General features: G+C 48.0%; 1 protein-coding gene across 4 annotated transcripts in view; it reads right to left on the minus strand.

The window, feature by feature from the left end:
- Positions 1 to 12,300: 12,300 nt before the first annotated feature.
- The window catches only part of SMYD3 (SET and MYND domain containing 3), a 420,179-nt gene continuing 415,215 nt past the window's right edge, over positions 12,301 to 17,264 (minus strand). For all 4 annotated transcript variants that reach the window (XM_056344176.1, XM_056344178.1, XM_056344179.1 and 1 more), the window contains one exon: positions 12,301 to 13,004. In XM_056344176.1, the coding sequence (XP_056200151.1) occupies positions 12,897 to 13,004 (108 nt within the window). In that variant the 3' untranslated portion in view covers positions 12,301 to 12,896. The remainder of the gene's footprint in view (positions 13,005 to 17,264) is intronic.

Consider the following 17,264-nt stretch of genomic DNA (forward strand, 5'->3'; position numbering starts at 1 on the left):
TTTATCTTACCAATATACCTGCCTCCTCCTCCTGACTATTTCACTTTGGATGAGAGCATTTAGGACACGGCAGAGAAGACAGTGCCTTTGACTCACGAGAGGATGTGTCACTGTAATATGGAGGGTGAGCAAGATCAAACCTGAAAATAAAACCACCAAAGGGGTTCTACTCAGCGAGTATTGCTGGGAAGCAAATTCACCAGAAAACGGTAAGGAATGTCAGGGTTTGCTAATAATGACAGAAATATCACAACCAAGCATAGCACCATTAGCTTCTGCCCTGCTGCTGTCCAGAAACAGAAAAAAACCCACCGTCACTCAGCCTGAACGGGTCAGGCTCGTACTCGTACACAGGGGTTACACATTCATGCCTCCCTGTGTTAGCAGCGACTGCTCTGCCTGCACCTGTGAGCAAGGGGAAAACCTGAGACCAAACAAATGATAAAAATGTGTTTGTAGATAATTTTTTTTTTGGCAATCTCTAGTAATTGCATGAGATTTCCCTTGGCCACCATGCATATATATATATATATATATATATATATAACACAATGTATGAGTCATGAAAAGAGTTTGTGTCCATTCCTGAAGACACACTTCTCTCAGAGAGGTGCTGGGGGCAGGTTCAGCCAGCCCCTGAGCTTCTGCCAAGGTGTGTCGATACCTGCTCACCTCCTGCAGTGTGTGGTGCTCCCTGCTGATAATTAAGGCAGCACCTCACTTGCAGGGCAAGATGGGAATTAGCTCTCTGGGCAAATCTGAAAAGCTCACTGACACCTGGGTAAGCCCTGATAAGGCCATTGTGTTCTTCCTGTTGGAAGAAAACAACTAGTCTTCTTTCTTGTGGGGAAGACAAAAAAGGAAATTTTTTAAAACCTCCTTTAAGACACATCGTATGCCAGCAGATGATTCCCTCGTATTCCCTCCTTTAGGAGGGACACATCAGTGTGCGAGGCAGCTGGATATTTGGTTGACAGTCTGGTGAGCATTTAAACCAGCCCTTTCTTCTCCCTTGTTGTCACACCAGCTCGGTGGCAGGGCTGGCAGGCTCGGTGGCAGGGGATGCAGTCGTCTACAGTGACCAGGTCTTCCAAATGAAAAATATCCCAGCGGCTATGGAGGCAAAGGGCAGCACTTAGCGAGATGGTGTGTTGGCAGGGAGGAGGGAGTCTCCTCTCCTTCCTCCTCTTCTTCCTCCTCTCCCTGCAGCTAATGCTGTGACTCCAGCACTGCCTTAGCTGTTGCCCCTGGGCCAGTGAATTTGCATGCTGGTGCCCCTCCACAGGAGCTGTAAATTAAGACAAACAGCCATTTCTCTCGTCTGTGGGCTGCTCAGAATAGCTCTGATTTGCTCTAAAGAGCTAAAAGGCTTATTGCCTATTTTTGAGGTAATTTATCTTCATTGCTGTTATCATGCAGCCGCATGAGTATTAAAGTGCCTTACAGTGACAAAACCAGAGAAAAATGGGTTCGTGCAAGTCCTAGACTTTGTCTAAGGCCAAACTGGTGGTGAGGAGCTCTATATGAGCTGAAAACAAAACCGATTGGCTCTTGGTCCATTCTGAAGCCTTACAGACCTCTGTGCTACGCATCTCTGGATTGGGACAAGGCTGCCAGGAGAGATTTCGGGCATGGAGCGAAAGCAGGGGCTCATGCCTGGCAAAAGGCTGGTGTCCTTATGAGACCTGCTTGAAATCGTTGGCACCTCTTGCAAGCTAATGCCCTAGCCATGACTGTCTTAACTTGGCTTTAAAACCAGTAACTTGCCAGGCTAAACATCAGGAGAGGGTTTAAGATGGAAACTTGACTGGCCTCACCTCCTTGCGGGGTCCTGAACAAGCTCCCCAACTACTGGTAAAGCAGGAGAAGGAGGAGTTGCTCAGGCTGGATCCTCTCCCACATCTGCCCGCAAACCACTGGGGCTCCCGGGACCTCAGGCTCATTTTGGCTGGTAGCATCCTGGAAGGTGCTGAGGAGGGAGAGGAGCAAGAAAATTCAGCAGCCCCCAGTCTCTCGGATGAACACAAAGTTAATGTTTAGTTCCTCTAGCAAAAGCCATCTGTAACTGGATTTTAAGTTTTATGGTATCTGCTAGTGTTCCTGACGGTTGCCAATCTGGCGGTTTTGGAAGCTGACATCTGCTATTTAACCACTGAGCAATGCTATACTGGCTGTGACCACACAAACGTGCTACATGGCTCAAAGACCATTTTCATAACCTCCAAAAGCAAGTAGGTGGCTTGGAGGTCCTACCCACCCTCCCTTCAAGACCAACCCTGGCAAAAGCCAGCTTGGGAAAAGCTCCAAGATGGCCAAAACTGGTCCATCCCCAGTGGATGCCTGTATCCAGGGACAAGACCTGCAGTCATTTTCATACATGTTTACGTGCATCTCATCTGTGGACACATTGCATGGGTTTGGCATCCATGTTTTGCCTCAGATTGCCGGTTTCATGCCAACCCACTGGCAGCTGAATGTATGCAGCTGTGTGTGTCTGGCACACATTCATATTTCCATTTCTATCTCCTAGAGAGCCAAGTACAGCATGGGTATGGTTGGCAGGGCTCGGGGTTTGCTGCGGGGAGGACGGCTCATACCTCCAGCGATGGAGGGCCTTTGTCACTCACTTTAAAAGGAGCAGGGGCTGTCCCAGTCCCTGCCTCATCCCCGCTCAGCTTCATTCTCTGAATGACGGGAAATCAGGGAGATGGGAGAAAACCTGACGTTTTCCTCTGTTTAGTTCGTTAAAAGATAAATTACTGATTGTAGTTATAATAAAGGAGCGAGGAGGGGAGCACACAAGCCACCCTGCTCGCTGGGTTGTGCTCTGGAATCCTCCACACCGGTGCCGTTGGATGCTCTGCACCGCCCAGCACGGCCCCTTGCAGCCTGCCCCTTGCAGCTTGCTTAAAGCAAGCGTGCCCAGCGGTGCTGGAGGAGTAGCAGTGCTTTTCCCCTGCCCTTGTCCTTCAGTGCCCATCCCTGCATGGTGCCCAGCTCACTCCTCTCTCTGTGCTGGACCTGGATGCCCAGGGGCACAGCTCCGAAGGGAGTAACGGCAGCTGCGGGAAGATTCACAGCCCTGTTTTTATTAAAGTGCAAGCTGCCTGCTCCAAACCCACATTTGATGGAAACCTCGCAATACCCAGCAAGCGGCACCACGGGAGCCAAGCAAGACACTGTAAACATAATTTTCTCCTAATTTCCAAGGACAATGGCAGGCATTGCAATTATGCAAATAATGAGAAAGGGAACAGTTTGGCTCCTGGCCTTGCGGCTGGTGACTCCTGCTGCTCCCGCGGGCTGGCGTAGCTGGGACTCACGCCGGCCCTCAGTTTCCAGAAGCTCAAAGAACATTTCTGAAGGTTATACATAAAGCCATTAAGATGCTGTGAAATCCACAGAAAAGGTTCTGGGCAGCCTCTAAGCCTCGGCGTTGCAGACTTTACATCCATGGGACTTTATTCTCCCTGCTGGCCAGGCCAAAACAGCAGGAGCACCGCCCCCAGCCTGCTCCACAACTGGCACTGCAGTGGCACAAAGTGGGCTGCGGAGCGGGATGGTCCCAGGAACAACACTGTGGGCATGCTAAACACAGCCCTCACCTAGCAAGAGGGCTTGGCCCCTGACATCTCTGATGGGGATGCAGGTAATGCGAGAGTACCGGGGCACTGAAACACCCCCACAGGGCAAAAAACTGTTCTGGGGCTGATTGCTCCACCCAGTAACTTCACCTATGCACTCATGGCGCATTCTGTGAAGTATTTATTTCTTGCCCCTCTGAACAATTCCTATCTTGCTTTTATGTCCTGTTAATAGTTTGCTTTCCAGTTTTTTCCATATGTTTGCAACATACGCCGGCCCAAGAGGCAGGCTCCCCAGCTCTCTGTGGCAGGTCAGTGCAGACATCAAGGGCAAGGTGTGTGAGCCCCCCTAGGAAGTCATTGCAAAGCTGCCCTCAGTTTCTCATTAAGATGCTTTCAAGGCTGTTCTGAGCCGGCCATTTTCACCACTGTGTATCACCCAGACACTAGGACAGTGATGTTGCCTGTGCAACAGTGTCCGTGACATGTGGTTACACATTGTAGTAACTGAGGCCAGTGCTACTGGAGCAGGGGGCAGGCAGCGCTACACCACAGAGAGGTGGGATCGAGGGGAAACAAAGAGGGTGGCAAAACCAGTCCCACTTCATGGAGGCGGATGGACACTCACAGACTCGCCAGCAGTGTAAGGGCAGAGCAGCACCGGGTGGGCTGCGGAGAGGATGAACATGACAGCGCCTTGCTCGCCCCTGCAAAGGCACCGAACACACGGTGTCACCGTCTCATTTCCAGATTCATTTCTGGAAGCAGAAACCCACTGGGGCTAGAGCCAAAAAAACCCAAACCCCTATAATCTAGTAGTTATATCAAAGCTATCGATGAAGATTTGGGATGTATTTTCCCTTCCTCAAACAGGAACTTTCAGTGAAATTGACCCTCATGCTAAGACATTTTGACCTCTTCATAAGCTAGCACCATAAAGTGTGGAGGCTGTTACGCTGCCTTATCTCACTGGGATTGTAAACCTTTGAGCTTTAAATTCCCTCTATGACCCTAGACATTATTTCCCAGGCAAGACAGAGTAGAACTTTTTTTTTTTTTTTTTTTTTTTTTTTTTTTTTTAAAGCACGCAGTAAGGTAACTTGTAATTAAACCCCAAATAACCGGTGTGTTTCAGATGGGAAAGCTGTAAACCCATTTCTCTAAGAAATCACACACCTGACCACATCCCCAAAGCTTTGCTTGGCTGCAAGGTCCTGTTGGCTGGCAAGGAGCTGGGCTGCTTCACGCAGCTGTGAGAAATTTCACGTGGTGCCTGGGGTACCCGGCAGGGCTGGGTGAAGGTGGCACAGGGGCACGGGGGCCAAACCTGGGCATCTCTGCCTGGGAACATCTGCCAGCCAGAGGCAGTTTGGGGTTTCCACCACTTTCCTCTGGCAGCCTGCGTGAGCTTTTTTGTGGGAGTTGCAGATGGCAGAGGGTGTTCAAGCCTGGTAACAACAATATTCGCTTTCCTCAGGTGCCTTTTGCAAATCCTGCCCCTGTGGGCACCCCCAGGCTGCCAAGCCCTGTGCCACAGAACAGCAGCAGCAGCTGAGCCCAGCGCACTCAGGGCTTTAGGGGCAGGTGGCCAGTGCCAGGACTGGCTGGGCTCAACCGGTGCCAGGGAGCGACGGGCACAAAAAAGCTGCCACGATCCAAAGCCAACACAGCAGCTGAAGACTTGTCCTGCTTAACCATTGTTCTCCAACATGCGCCAAGGGTGGAACAGCAAGCTAAGCACTTCCATTCCACTTCAGAATTTATTATTTGTTTGGTTTGGGGTGGTTTTTTTATATAAATTTTTGCTCTCTCTTCACCCCTCAATAGATGCTGGACACTTGACATCTTGTTACAAGGGTAAAACCTCAACAGCTTGAGAAGTGATGGCCCCTCCTGGGAGGCTGGGTCCCTGGCAGGGCAGGACACCAAGGGGACGGTGAGGAAGGCACCGGTTTCCCTGTGGTGCAGAGCGGGTAAATGGGAAGGTCCCTGCAGCTCCCGAAACGCTCACTGCAGCAGGAGGTAGAGCCTCAACAAGTGTCCCAAGGCACCTTTGTGCTGTGCTGTGAAAAATGCAGTGTGCTCTAGCGCTGGCTTTGGCTTGTTGCTGCATTCCCACACGTGGGAAAAAGGTGTTGGCTGAAGGCATCGTCACACCAGGCAGGAGCAAACCCCTTGTCTTTGCCTCCCTCGGCTCCTCCTTTGGCTCTGGCTTGAATAGAGCTACTTGCCCAGCTGGGTGACGCTCTGACAGAGCTCAGTCAAGAGCAAAGCGGTGCAGGTTAAAGCCCCCGAGCCATGGGCTAGGTTGGAGTCAGTCTGTAGGTCTGCAGAGCTCTAGACTTTTCTGCAGCTCTGCAAACACCGACCAGAGGCTTGTCAGCAAAAGGGCCTTTTTCCAAGTAACGAGCAGGACCAGTTCCTCCCTCCCACCACCCAATAACCATCATTTCTTGTGACTTAGCAGCAGGTTTCAAAGGGTTGTTCCACAGCAGAGATGTTGCTCTGTTGATAAACTTCACCACCTTGGAAGGACACGTTTTGCCAAGGCTTTAGACTGAAATGGTAAAACAAGCAGCTTTGTGGCCTGAGTGCATCACAGTCACATTACATGGCTTGCACGAAGAGCTTTGGGGCTCTGATGAAATTAATTTGGACAATGCCCATCTGAAGGATTTTTATCCATCTTCCCATCTGCCAGCCATAAAGCAAGGCGGCATCCTTGCCTGTGGCTGGCGGGCTGCCCCATCCCAGACTTTGGATCAGCATTCCTCTGGTCTTTGCAGCAAATACAAAATCGGATTTTTGTCTATTTTTCACAAATTATGTAACAGTCCCCACAGAAAACATTTGGTAAGGATGAAAAAAACCATGTCTTTGTACACCCTCATTGCACTGACCTTTCAAAATGCCATTATTTACTAGTGTGTTCAGCCACAGATGTTCAGAAATTAACATTCCCAACTTGTGACAGAGAATTACCCTCATTCAGCACTCCTGTTAGCATGATGGGGAACATCACACCCCAGTAACAGTGTTTGGATCCCAGCTCTACATTGGGAATAAGCTGGGTGCAAGACGTTGATGACATTAAAGAGAACAGAAATCCAGACGCTGCCAGTCCCTCACTGAAGACTTTCTCCCCAGAGCTTGACGTGACTTTGTAAAGGAGACTGAAGCACAACAGGGCCCTGGCGTCCTAATGGGAGAATGGGATTGCCTAGGAGAAGCAGAAGCGACCCCCCAGCAACGACTGCTCCCTTCCACGCAGTCCCCGTCACCTCAGCTACTCCAGTTCCCAGACCACCAGCTGTCCCTCACCCCTGTGCAGACCACCACAGGCACGGAGATCAATTCCTCCCCACAGCCGTGTGATGCTGCGACTCTCCCCAAAGACCACCCACCTTTCCACCCTTCGCTGTGGGCTCCTGCCAGCGGGAGGGATGGCAGCTCCGTGACTTTGCAACACATCACTTGGGTGTCCCCAGCGGGCAAGGGACAGCACAGGGCGGATCAGGCCAGACCTCTCCTCTACCTGTGTCATCAAGGGATGCTTACCACCACACCTGGCACCTACTGCAAGGGGAAGGCAATATTAAAAATGCTTCATCAAAAGGAGCTTCATTAAAAGTGAGCAGGCAACTACAGCACAGAGCAGAGCACAGGGCATGGGGGAGGGGAAGAGTGGAGCTCCACTAATTTTCTCATCAGACGCCCTTCTCTATTACCGTCTCCTGGCTCCTGCTCTGAAAGTCAAGTGGAATTGTCAAGAGGAATCACCTGTGATTTAAAGTGCAGTTTTCCTCCAAGAGGAATGTAAAATTGCCACCTTCCGATTCAGAGCCTCTAGGGAGCAGGAATCAGAGCCGTCGAATTGGAGGGGCGGAGGCAGAGAACACTGCTCATCCCTCTGGTCTGCCAGCCCCCCTAAAGCAGTGACAGGGGGGCAGGACCCCTGCCCCCAGGTAAGGACACCAGCCAGCATCCGAGCCCCGGAGACAGAGGGCAACTGCAAGCAAAGAAGAGGCTGTGTGGTCATCCCCTCCCTGCTGTCTTGGGGGCAAAGAAATCAGAAGAGATGGTGCTCTGCCCCGATTTAGGCATCTTTGGAGTTAAAAAGGACTCGGGCAGGATGGTTCAGCCCTGGTCTCTTGCTGAGCCCCACCAGAACACTGTTAACAAGGGGCTGGGCGGTCTGAGAATACAGCAAAGCCTGTGTGTATGCACGTTTCTGTGCGTGCCCGTCTCTGTAGCTATATAGAGATATATTTAAAAGAAGGTTAATTGGTCTCCTGGGAACTATAAAGAACTTGTTAGGTTCCTCTGTCTGAGCAGCGACTGTACGAAGCCTAATTGCTAAGCCTGAGTTATTCTTTTTTGGGGGGAGGGGAAGGAATCTCTAAGGTCCTTATTAAAACCTACAGAAAGTCTAAGGAATGATGGAATTAGAATTGATTTGTCCAAGTTGATCACGAGTGCAGAGCAAATAAAAACATTGAACTTTCCCCATGAAATACTAATGGGGGTCACATAGGCATGGCTTACACACCACTGTTGTGGGGAGAAACAGAAACCCCCATGCTGCATGGCAAGAACAGCCAACTACAGATTTTCAGGTAAGGCGCATTTTTTATGCTTAGGGCAGGAAAAATACACACTTAGATGTTCTTCTAGGGAGCATTTTCCAAACCAGCCATCTCAAATATATTTTCAGGCTGATTAACTTTGCAGAATCAGAACTGAAAAAGAAAAGGACTTTCCTAAGGGAAAATTTTTATTGATAGGAAGAAGAGAATAGCAATTTAAAAAGAAGGAAAAGAGGAACACTAGCATGGCTTTGGTCTGAAATACCCAAAGGCATTTGCCTGGTTTTTTGGTTTTGTTTTTTGTGTCTGTTCTTTAGATTTACTGAAGTCCTGTGGGTGGAGACCGAAGAAGCACAGCCTGGGCACGGGCAGCTCACCATGCTCTGCCCCTGAGCAGCAACTCTGTTGTGGGGGAACTCTCTGGCAACACCTGTGATCATGGCAAGTATGGCGATGACAATTCATCCCGCAGCCAGCGATGGCAGGAATAGAACAGAGACATTGCGTGTAGCTACAGCGCTGTCACCAGTCAGGACACAGTCATATGGGACATGACTAACATTTGTATTTTAAAGTACTCGGCGGTATTTTGAGAACTACATTTTCTGTGCCTAGCTCTCCTGCTGTCCTGCAAATAATGCACTAAGGGAATGCATATAGACTCTTTAAGCCCTTATAGGTAGGGAAGTGGAGAGGCAGATGCATGGAGAGTGTCACATTCAAGTTTGTTTTGTTGTTTTTTTTTATGAGGAGACATTTCCCAGGGATCAATAATGACAAAGTCCAACTCTGGACATCAGTCTAACCCTGGCTGATTTGCCCAAGGTCAGGCACCATTTCTGGTGCAGCAGGGAAGCCAAACAAGGACTCCACATCCATAACTAAAAGACCTTCCCTCTTCTTGTCTTATGGGAGGTTTATTTCTGAATCAGGAAAAAAAAATCCTCATAATTGGCACAACCTCTGTGAAAAACAGAACTCAGTTCATTAAAGTCTTGCAGTGACCAGGGACTATTTGGAATATATTGTGCAGGGAAACAGCCTCTGTATTTCATAATTGTGCTATGTAAAAAAAATCACCTGTCTAAGCAAAGCTTAAACAGCCTAGCCATCAGAGAACAGGATTACAGCACGAAGCAGAGAAAGGGCTGAGTAGTGGGCGAGTTTTACATAAACCCACACATGATAGACTCCATAGTCAGCTTGATAGACTCAGGATGGTCAAAGCTTTAAAAAACTGGTTCATTGCATTTTTCTCTCACTGCATTTCTTCTATTTTCCATCACCTCTGCTACACACTACAAGTTCTGTTTGCTGGGGCCTGGAGAGTTTTTACTTTCAACATCAGGTCAGTACACCTTGAGGGGTACGGACACGGGGAATTACACCATGCTTAAAGAAACAGCACAGTTTAGGGATTATTTTTTTTTTTTAAGACAGTTTTGTTCAAGTGGAATCTATTTTTCTTAGCAAACTATATAACCCCCCATGTTTTTCTCCTGTGTTTTGGTACCACTTTTCTTCCAAACAGATACTGCAATGCAGTTCAACTCCCTCTAACTAAAAGCTAACATCATCGCTCCTGGAGTAATTTAAGGGACAACAACAAATCAAATGTAACTCAAAATGTGTGCCTAAAACTTGAGGTGAACCCTAATTACCATTGCTTTCCAAAAAGGCACTGGAAAAGTCTCTGACCAGCTGGAAGCAAGCAGCAAGCCTGCCAGCATTACTGATAACATTGCTGTCTGCCTCTTTCTGACTTCAGCATCTTTATCTTAGCAAGCTGATACCACCTGAAAAATTTGACAGATATTATTCATGAAGACCAAAACATGATGTCTGTACAAAGACAACTCCAGCTACTAAGTCCAAGCTAAAAAAATAAGATTACTTGATTTGAAATGAGTGCTTATCTAATGTTCCTTCCTTGCTGGCATGCTTGCTGGCTACCGCACTTCCAAATGATGCCTTTAGCTAAATCCCTCTGCAGTCACCAGCCAGCTTTCTTTGCAGAAAACAGGCTGGAGTGGGACCACTGGGAGAGAAAATCTGCCCACAACAACCTCCCAGGGCAGTATCAGCAGCTCCACCAGCAGCATCAGTGCATGTGAATGGCCAAGGGAAACCACTCAGTAAATGACTGAGAACAACCAGAAAACCTGACTTTTTCCCTTGACCCAGCTGAAAGCAATGCAAGTTTTCCATCAACAGTGATGAATCTAAAGCATGAATTACGCCCCCGTAGTACAGAGCCTGTGCAGCCCAGCCCCGAGTGGGCGGCCAGGCAACGTGGTGGTGCCCTCAGGACCCGGAGCCAGAAACCGGAGCCACAGAGCAGCCTGAGGACCGTTCGGTTCCTCAGTTGCTCACTGGGCTACTGATCACTCTCCCACAGCCCTACACACATGGCAGCACATACATGGCACTCCGCAGCCAACACAGCACCCTCTTGCTCCATTTCCCCCAGTCACCGAACTGCTTTGCTTGTACATTTTCTCTAAACATCTACTACAGAAACAGAGAAAATACCAGCATGGGGTTGTCCTTCAGCATGATGTAACGTGGCCTTTCTCATCTGACATCAGGTAATTCTGTCCACCCCCCCCGCACCCACCCTTCCCTGCTATCGTGCCCGAGGATTTGAGGTGCCCTGGTACCAGCAGCCCCCGGTCACACACCCAGACATGCCTGCACACATCACCATGCAGGCAAAACTAGCAAGCTGCAACAAGGCTTTACTGTGGGTCAAATTCTACTGTCCATAAGTCCAGCTGCTGCCACTCAAGGTTATTCTCCACTGTCCACATTGTTTCTCCAGCTTCCAGAGGTCACACCACACTCCTCCTTCTCTCTGCTTCATCCAGGGCCTCTTTCCTCCAAAACCACACACCCCTCCCCTCAGTCCTATTTAACCACTTAGCAGGAACAAGCTACAGCTGCACATTGTCCACGTTAATTAACCCACTGCCTTTGAAGCACGGCCACAGCTGTATATTATCAATGTCAATCAACCCCCCTTCATTCCTCTACAGGCGCACCCGAGAGCTGGTGGGCCATTCCCCAATATCTGCTGCACAAACTAATGCATCACCTTAGCTTATGCTCTGGGTCCCTTCCATTTGCACATCTTAGATATGTAATCATCAAACATAAGCATCACCCTTATACAAAAATCACATATATTCTAATATGCACAATGCCCCTTTAAAACCAGATAATAGCTCTTTAATGCTGGGTACCCCTCCAATTTACTGACTGGCCATCAGCGATGCCAGTACCTCATCAGAAATCCCAATAAATACAAAGGTCTGACCTTTTCCCCCACCCAAGCAGTGAATTTCTGCGAGGATTATTGCACTTCTTGGGTGGCTGATACGACTTGGCCTCTGGCACGAAGCCACGCTACGTACTCCAGAAATGCACTGCATTTCATAGGTTATTGCTTGCACATTACTGCCGGGCAAGTGAATGCTCCATACGCTGGAACAAATTCAAACGCCTTGCAAGGAGATATCTTCCTCAGCGTTGGCATTCTCGTGATGTGGTAGGAAATTATGCCCAGAGTGTTCATTTTCTTTTTAAATGTGTTCTCATCTCATAATAATTAATGGTGTCAAGTTACTGGTGTGAAAAGAGCCTGACTTTCCAACAACGATGGATTAATGAAATAACAGTCATGGCTGGAGTAGCAGCAATAAATTGTTAAGAGAGGGGTGATACACCTGAAGTGATACTTTCAAAGGCCTTAAATTATTTAGGTTTCAATGTTCCTCATAAATGTTTGGCTTTTGTTAGCATTTGTTTCTCTGTTAAAAAAGGAAGTCAGAAGCTCTGGCAAGAACAAGTCTTTCGCTGAGGAGCGTGGAGAACTGGGGTGCCCGTGTTTTCCAAGGCATCCTTCTCTCCCCCAGATATGACCTCCCAAGTCAGCGGTCGTCCACCTGTAGGTCTCAGAGCTTCACTGTTTGGGGAAGTGAAATCCAAAGCCCACAGGCTCAGAAAGGTCTAGAAACCACACCACAGAGCTCACAGATTCACATCTCGCTCTTCTAAGAAGCAACATGAAGTGAGAAAATCTGGAAGTAGTCAAAACAGGGAGAAAACAGAGTAAGCAATTTCCACATAGATACACTTTTGATTAAATTTTTTATTCAATCCATTTTAATATTCAGTATTATAACATATGAAATGCAAGAAGAAAAGGTACAGAGCCCTGCAGATATATTGGCAGGGAGGAAAAATCTCATTTAGAACATTGGGAAACTTACTTGATGTCAAAAAGCACTGGATCAGGCTTTTGGAAACCACACCTAAGAGCAAGGCAAGGGAAAAAATATATTCTTTATATTTATAATGTGTCTGACACAAGTTCCTTAACTGCTGGCAGAAACTGTATAAAAAATTGACCGCTGATAGCAATGAATTTGTATCACTTCGTAACTGATGAAGACTTCGTATGCATTTCCCAATACTTATCATCAATTAAATTAGGTGTTGTAAATTGATAATTAGGTATGGTCAATTAGATTGTTTGGTAGAAAACTGCAGATATTCCTCCAAACATCAACTCAATTCATATCATACGGCAAAACTAATACTAAACATTTTTGTAAAGCAAGTAGGGCCTAATGAAAAGACACCAAAATCCTCAAGAAGCTTCCCAATGCAATGAAAAGCATTTGATTTCCTTTTTCCTTGAATATTTTCTTTTCCAGACCAGAGGTTATCTTTGCTGTACCCTCATGATGGCCTCACACTGTTCCTTTATCTCCATCAGGGCTTGCATCAGGCTGTGATCTGGCCCGTGGGTCACCTTCATGATGTTATAGGCCTTGAGGAGACAACAGAAGGGACAAGTTAGTCACCGTGCAGATCCAGCAGAGGGGCTGGGCCCTGCAGTGGGGCAGGGGTGTAGGTACGGCCCCTCGGGCGGCTGGCAGCGGGGGACTGGATTGCATGGCACAGCAGAGACAGGAGTGAAGCATCCCCAAGTGTGTAATGCTTTGTCCTTGATAAGGGAGGAGACACCAACACATTAATATTCTTAGGTGTTAAAGCCCACAAAAAGGTTGCAAAGATGGATGTTTGGAACAGTAAAGCAACTGAGGCATGAAGGCCATTTTAAGACTGGTCAACTACAGCATGCAAGGTTTTGATGCGTTATTTAAAAGATGGCTGTGATGTTTATAATGTTAGTAGCCTCAAAATCCTGTAAACAGAAATGGACGAATGCTTAACCAACAGGATAAAAAGTGCCTGAATTGTATCAGGAGAAACTATGCACAGCACCAAACAAATGAGTGAGAAACTATGCACAGCACCAAACAAATGAGTGCATCAATAGTTTCACTCTGCAAAGGCACGCAGGGGAATGGGTCTTTTCAGCTTTTCCCAGGGATTATTTTCTCTGTGTATTTGTCACCTGCCATAGCTAGGCCAATTTACACTCGCTGATATTGCCTGTAGTGCTGCTGATTCCCTGCCACCGATACATCTGAAATGTTCTTTGCCCAGCTCATGTTATGTTTAGATCATCACTTTTCATATGACATTTCTGCTTCGTCCTTCTATTAAATTCCTCCTGCAAGGAGAGAAATACCAGATGGAAATGGATGCAGCACTTCTGAAGAAAGAACAAGGAAGCTAGAAGTGTACTGGCAAGAGAAAAAGACATCAGAAATTTTTCCTCATCCCAAACTGAGGAATTGCTAAAAACTAAATGCAGCCTGTGTTTCAATGGGTTCCTGGTCCAGTCAACTGACAAAATTCAGCTAAATCAGCTTTGGACTGCAGAAAAAGGTTCTTTTCGGAATCAAATGTTGAGGTAGGGGCCTCATTTAAATTGGAAAGGTAAAGACGAAAACAAATGTATCCTTTAGTGGAATGAATGAAAGCCTACTTCCAAATTCTAGAGACTGGAAAGCATATGGAAATTCTAGCACAGTTTATTTTTGCTTCGAGTTAGTTGATCCTTAAAAGAAGAGGGAGGCAGCAACAGATTGAAAGAACAAGTTGAAACAGCAGTCAAAACAAATCAGAGTGTGCAAGGAGCTCTAAAGAGAGTCAAGCATGTTCTGAGTTACCACAATGCCTTACCAGTGAATGATAAAACACTCAGTTAAACAGAACAATGGAAATGCTTTCATCACCCTTAGAAATGCCTCAGAAACGTGAAATAAAATCAGAAATCCTTAATCTTTTCATATTTCTAGTTTAGCAGAAATACAAAGCTGCTCATGCTTTTCTATAATGTCTGCAAGTAAGTCATAATTACACTCACTGAAAAGACTACCTGAGTTGTTCTTAGTGTTCTGCTTTTCCTAATTTAACATGCTGGGGAAATGTTGTAAAGAATAGATCAATGAAGTATTTCAACATAGTGGAGTGTGAGATATTAAGCTGTACAGGAGCTTTCCCTCCCCCCCCCCCCCCCCCCCCAATAAAAAATTGAAAAGTATTGCAAAAAAGCAAGAATAAAAGCCAGTCCTTCCCTGGAAGAAACAGTGGGATGGAGAAAGATGAATGCTTGCGTGGTATACAAATCCTTGGCTGGAGCAGAACAGGATAGCTGCAGGTGGGATGCCATGTGTGCTGCAGTGTAGCTGCACCCAGGCTAACTGGGAAGGGGCAGGACCACCCCAGGGCAAAGTGGCCAGGTGAACTGGCCGTGGATCCAGCCACACGTGGTGCACAGTGCTTGCATGCCCTGGTCAAGAAAGCTGATGGCTTTATTGTCAATGATGGATGCTAAGGGCTGTGCACCTGGATACATCTCAGTCACAGCACCGGGGCACCTGACCCTGCTCTTCAGCCCACATACAGGACAGAGGTCAGTGACAGACCCTGATGCACAGCTAGAGGTGCCCATATGGATATGCCTCTGTTAAAAGGCAAAAATCCCTTCTATCAAACCTAATCTTGAAATAATGCTAGCACTGCTGACGTCTCTTTTGCCTCCAACATTTCCTTTCTATTTCCTTTCTTTCTTCAGTCTGGCAGATAAATGCACCCAGGCTTCATCTTTTTGTTTCCTCAGGGAGAAAATCATTCTCATGCAATGTACTGTCTCTACACTGCAGTGCCAGTCAGAACCAGCTGCATCAAAGTTAGAATAGCAATGACTTCTGTAATCCCCACATTAAACCGGCATTAAGTTATGTAGCTGTTTTTGCAAAGGTCAAAGCAAAACTGGGGATAATTCCACCTCCAAAGCAAGGAATCGTTTTAGTGGGCAGAAGCAGGAACATGTAGGCTCCCCGAGCACTCCCCTGCCCTCCTAAATCACACAGCTAACCAGCGCAGTCGAGGCAGAGCAGAGTCTTGTGGTCTGTGCGGCCTTCCTCTCAGCTAAAAAGAACAAATCTAATTACAAAAAACTACAGTAATCGCAAGACAGCAACACAGGCCACAGTGTCATCAACCACATACCGTCTCCCTGAAGAATATCAGACCCATTAGATTAGCGGGACGGCTGTTGCTCCACGAATGCAAACGAAACGCTGCGCAGCCGTTTGTACCTGATTTGCATGGGGATGGGGCAGGATGCCTGTCACCACAGCTGCGGGAACCGCCAGCAGATGCAGGACAGCACCGCTCCATCACCGGGAAAGCAGAGAAGGCTAGCGCGTGGGGGGGAGTACCCGGGGGTCTCCATCCCTCTTGATCGAGGGGGATTCCTATGCCTTACTAAAGCAGGCATAGGAAAAGCCAAAAGCATCACAGTTACTATCAAGCACGGCCGGTCAACAATTCAGCGTTTGAAGAAAATAAAAAGAGAAAGGGGATTTCTTTTCAGTGTTGCTGTGAAACCTAGGAGGCATTTAAACCCAATTCCCGTGCTTTTTGCCCCCACACCAGGGATTACAGTAAGAAGGGGAATTATATGGTAGCTATTGCAGGACTTCATGAGACAAGATGGCTATGCCCATAAGCTCATGGGAGGACAAAGGTGCTTCTGCGACCGAGCCAGCCGAGTGCAGGGCCCGCGGGGGGCCTGGCCGGTCCGTGCTGCACACGTGTGCACCCTCCTGCCTGCCCCATCCCCACCAGCCACCGCTCAGTGGCTGGGCACCCTGCCCGCAGTGCATGGGTACAGGCAGCCACCGCCACCCAGGGGATGGAGCAGCAGCCCTGACACCACGTCGTGGCACTCGTCGGCGTGCTTCCAGGGCATGGCACGGCACGGCACGGCACCGCACGGCACAGCACGGCACTCATCAGCGTTCTTCCAGGGCACAGCACGTCACGGCACTTGTCGGCATGCTTCCAGGGCACGGCGCTCAGAATGAAGTCGTCTCCTTGAATCCAAGCCTTCCCCACTGCACCCTGCCTGCCTTCCCAAACCGACTCCGGCTCTACTCAGGGGGTGGGCAACCAAGCGGGTGACCCTATGGTGCGGTGAAGGTAGCAAACGACGCCTAACAAATATCTGTGCTAAGGAGCACAGCTCAGGACTGATCCGGACACTTGCTAGGGGCTCCCCAGAGCCCCAGAGATGCAGCCCCATCCTGGCTCCTGCAGAAGTGCCGCCTCCCGGCAGAGAAGCTTCTCCCTTCACAAGACAGCTTGCTGCAACTTTTGTTATTGCCGCTTTTCACAGTCATTCCAGGCTCTTTAAATTAGGTTTGCCAGACTGGGCTGCAGCTCTGGCCTTTTGCTGACAAAGGTTTTCCTGATCTATAATTCCATTTGTCCTCCCACCATTACATCTTTCATATATATATGTCTATAAATTTAAAGATAATACATTGGTTGTACAATAAACCAAGGGCTACCTTCAGGTTTTATTCCAGAAGCGGAGTATTGCCTCTCTGTAACATTTCTCTTTCCAAAACCTGGCAAATTAGATTCTGCCGGGTCTAATATACTTTTGGGGGGTGATTTCTTTTTAATAGGTAACACAAAGCACTCCACATTATTTAAGCCTTCCTTGGGGGTGCAGGGAAGAGAGCTAAACCCAAAGGGCACTAAGAGTAAGGGGGTTCGTTTTTGGGTGGTACAGAGGGCGGCAGTAGGGGCTGGGCTGCAGAGCTGGGTATGAATTGCTGCTGGGCTGACCGGACCGTGCATCTGATGCGGAAGCTGTCGGTCC

This window comes from Falco biarmicus, chromosome 6 (assembly GCF_023638135.1).
Source record: "Falco biarmicus isolate bFalBia1 chromosome 6, bFalBia1.pri, whole genome shotgun sequence".
NCBI classification, from domain to species: domain Eukaryota; kingdom Metazoa; phylum Chordata; class Aves; order Falconiformes; family Falconidae; genus Falco; species Falco biarmicus.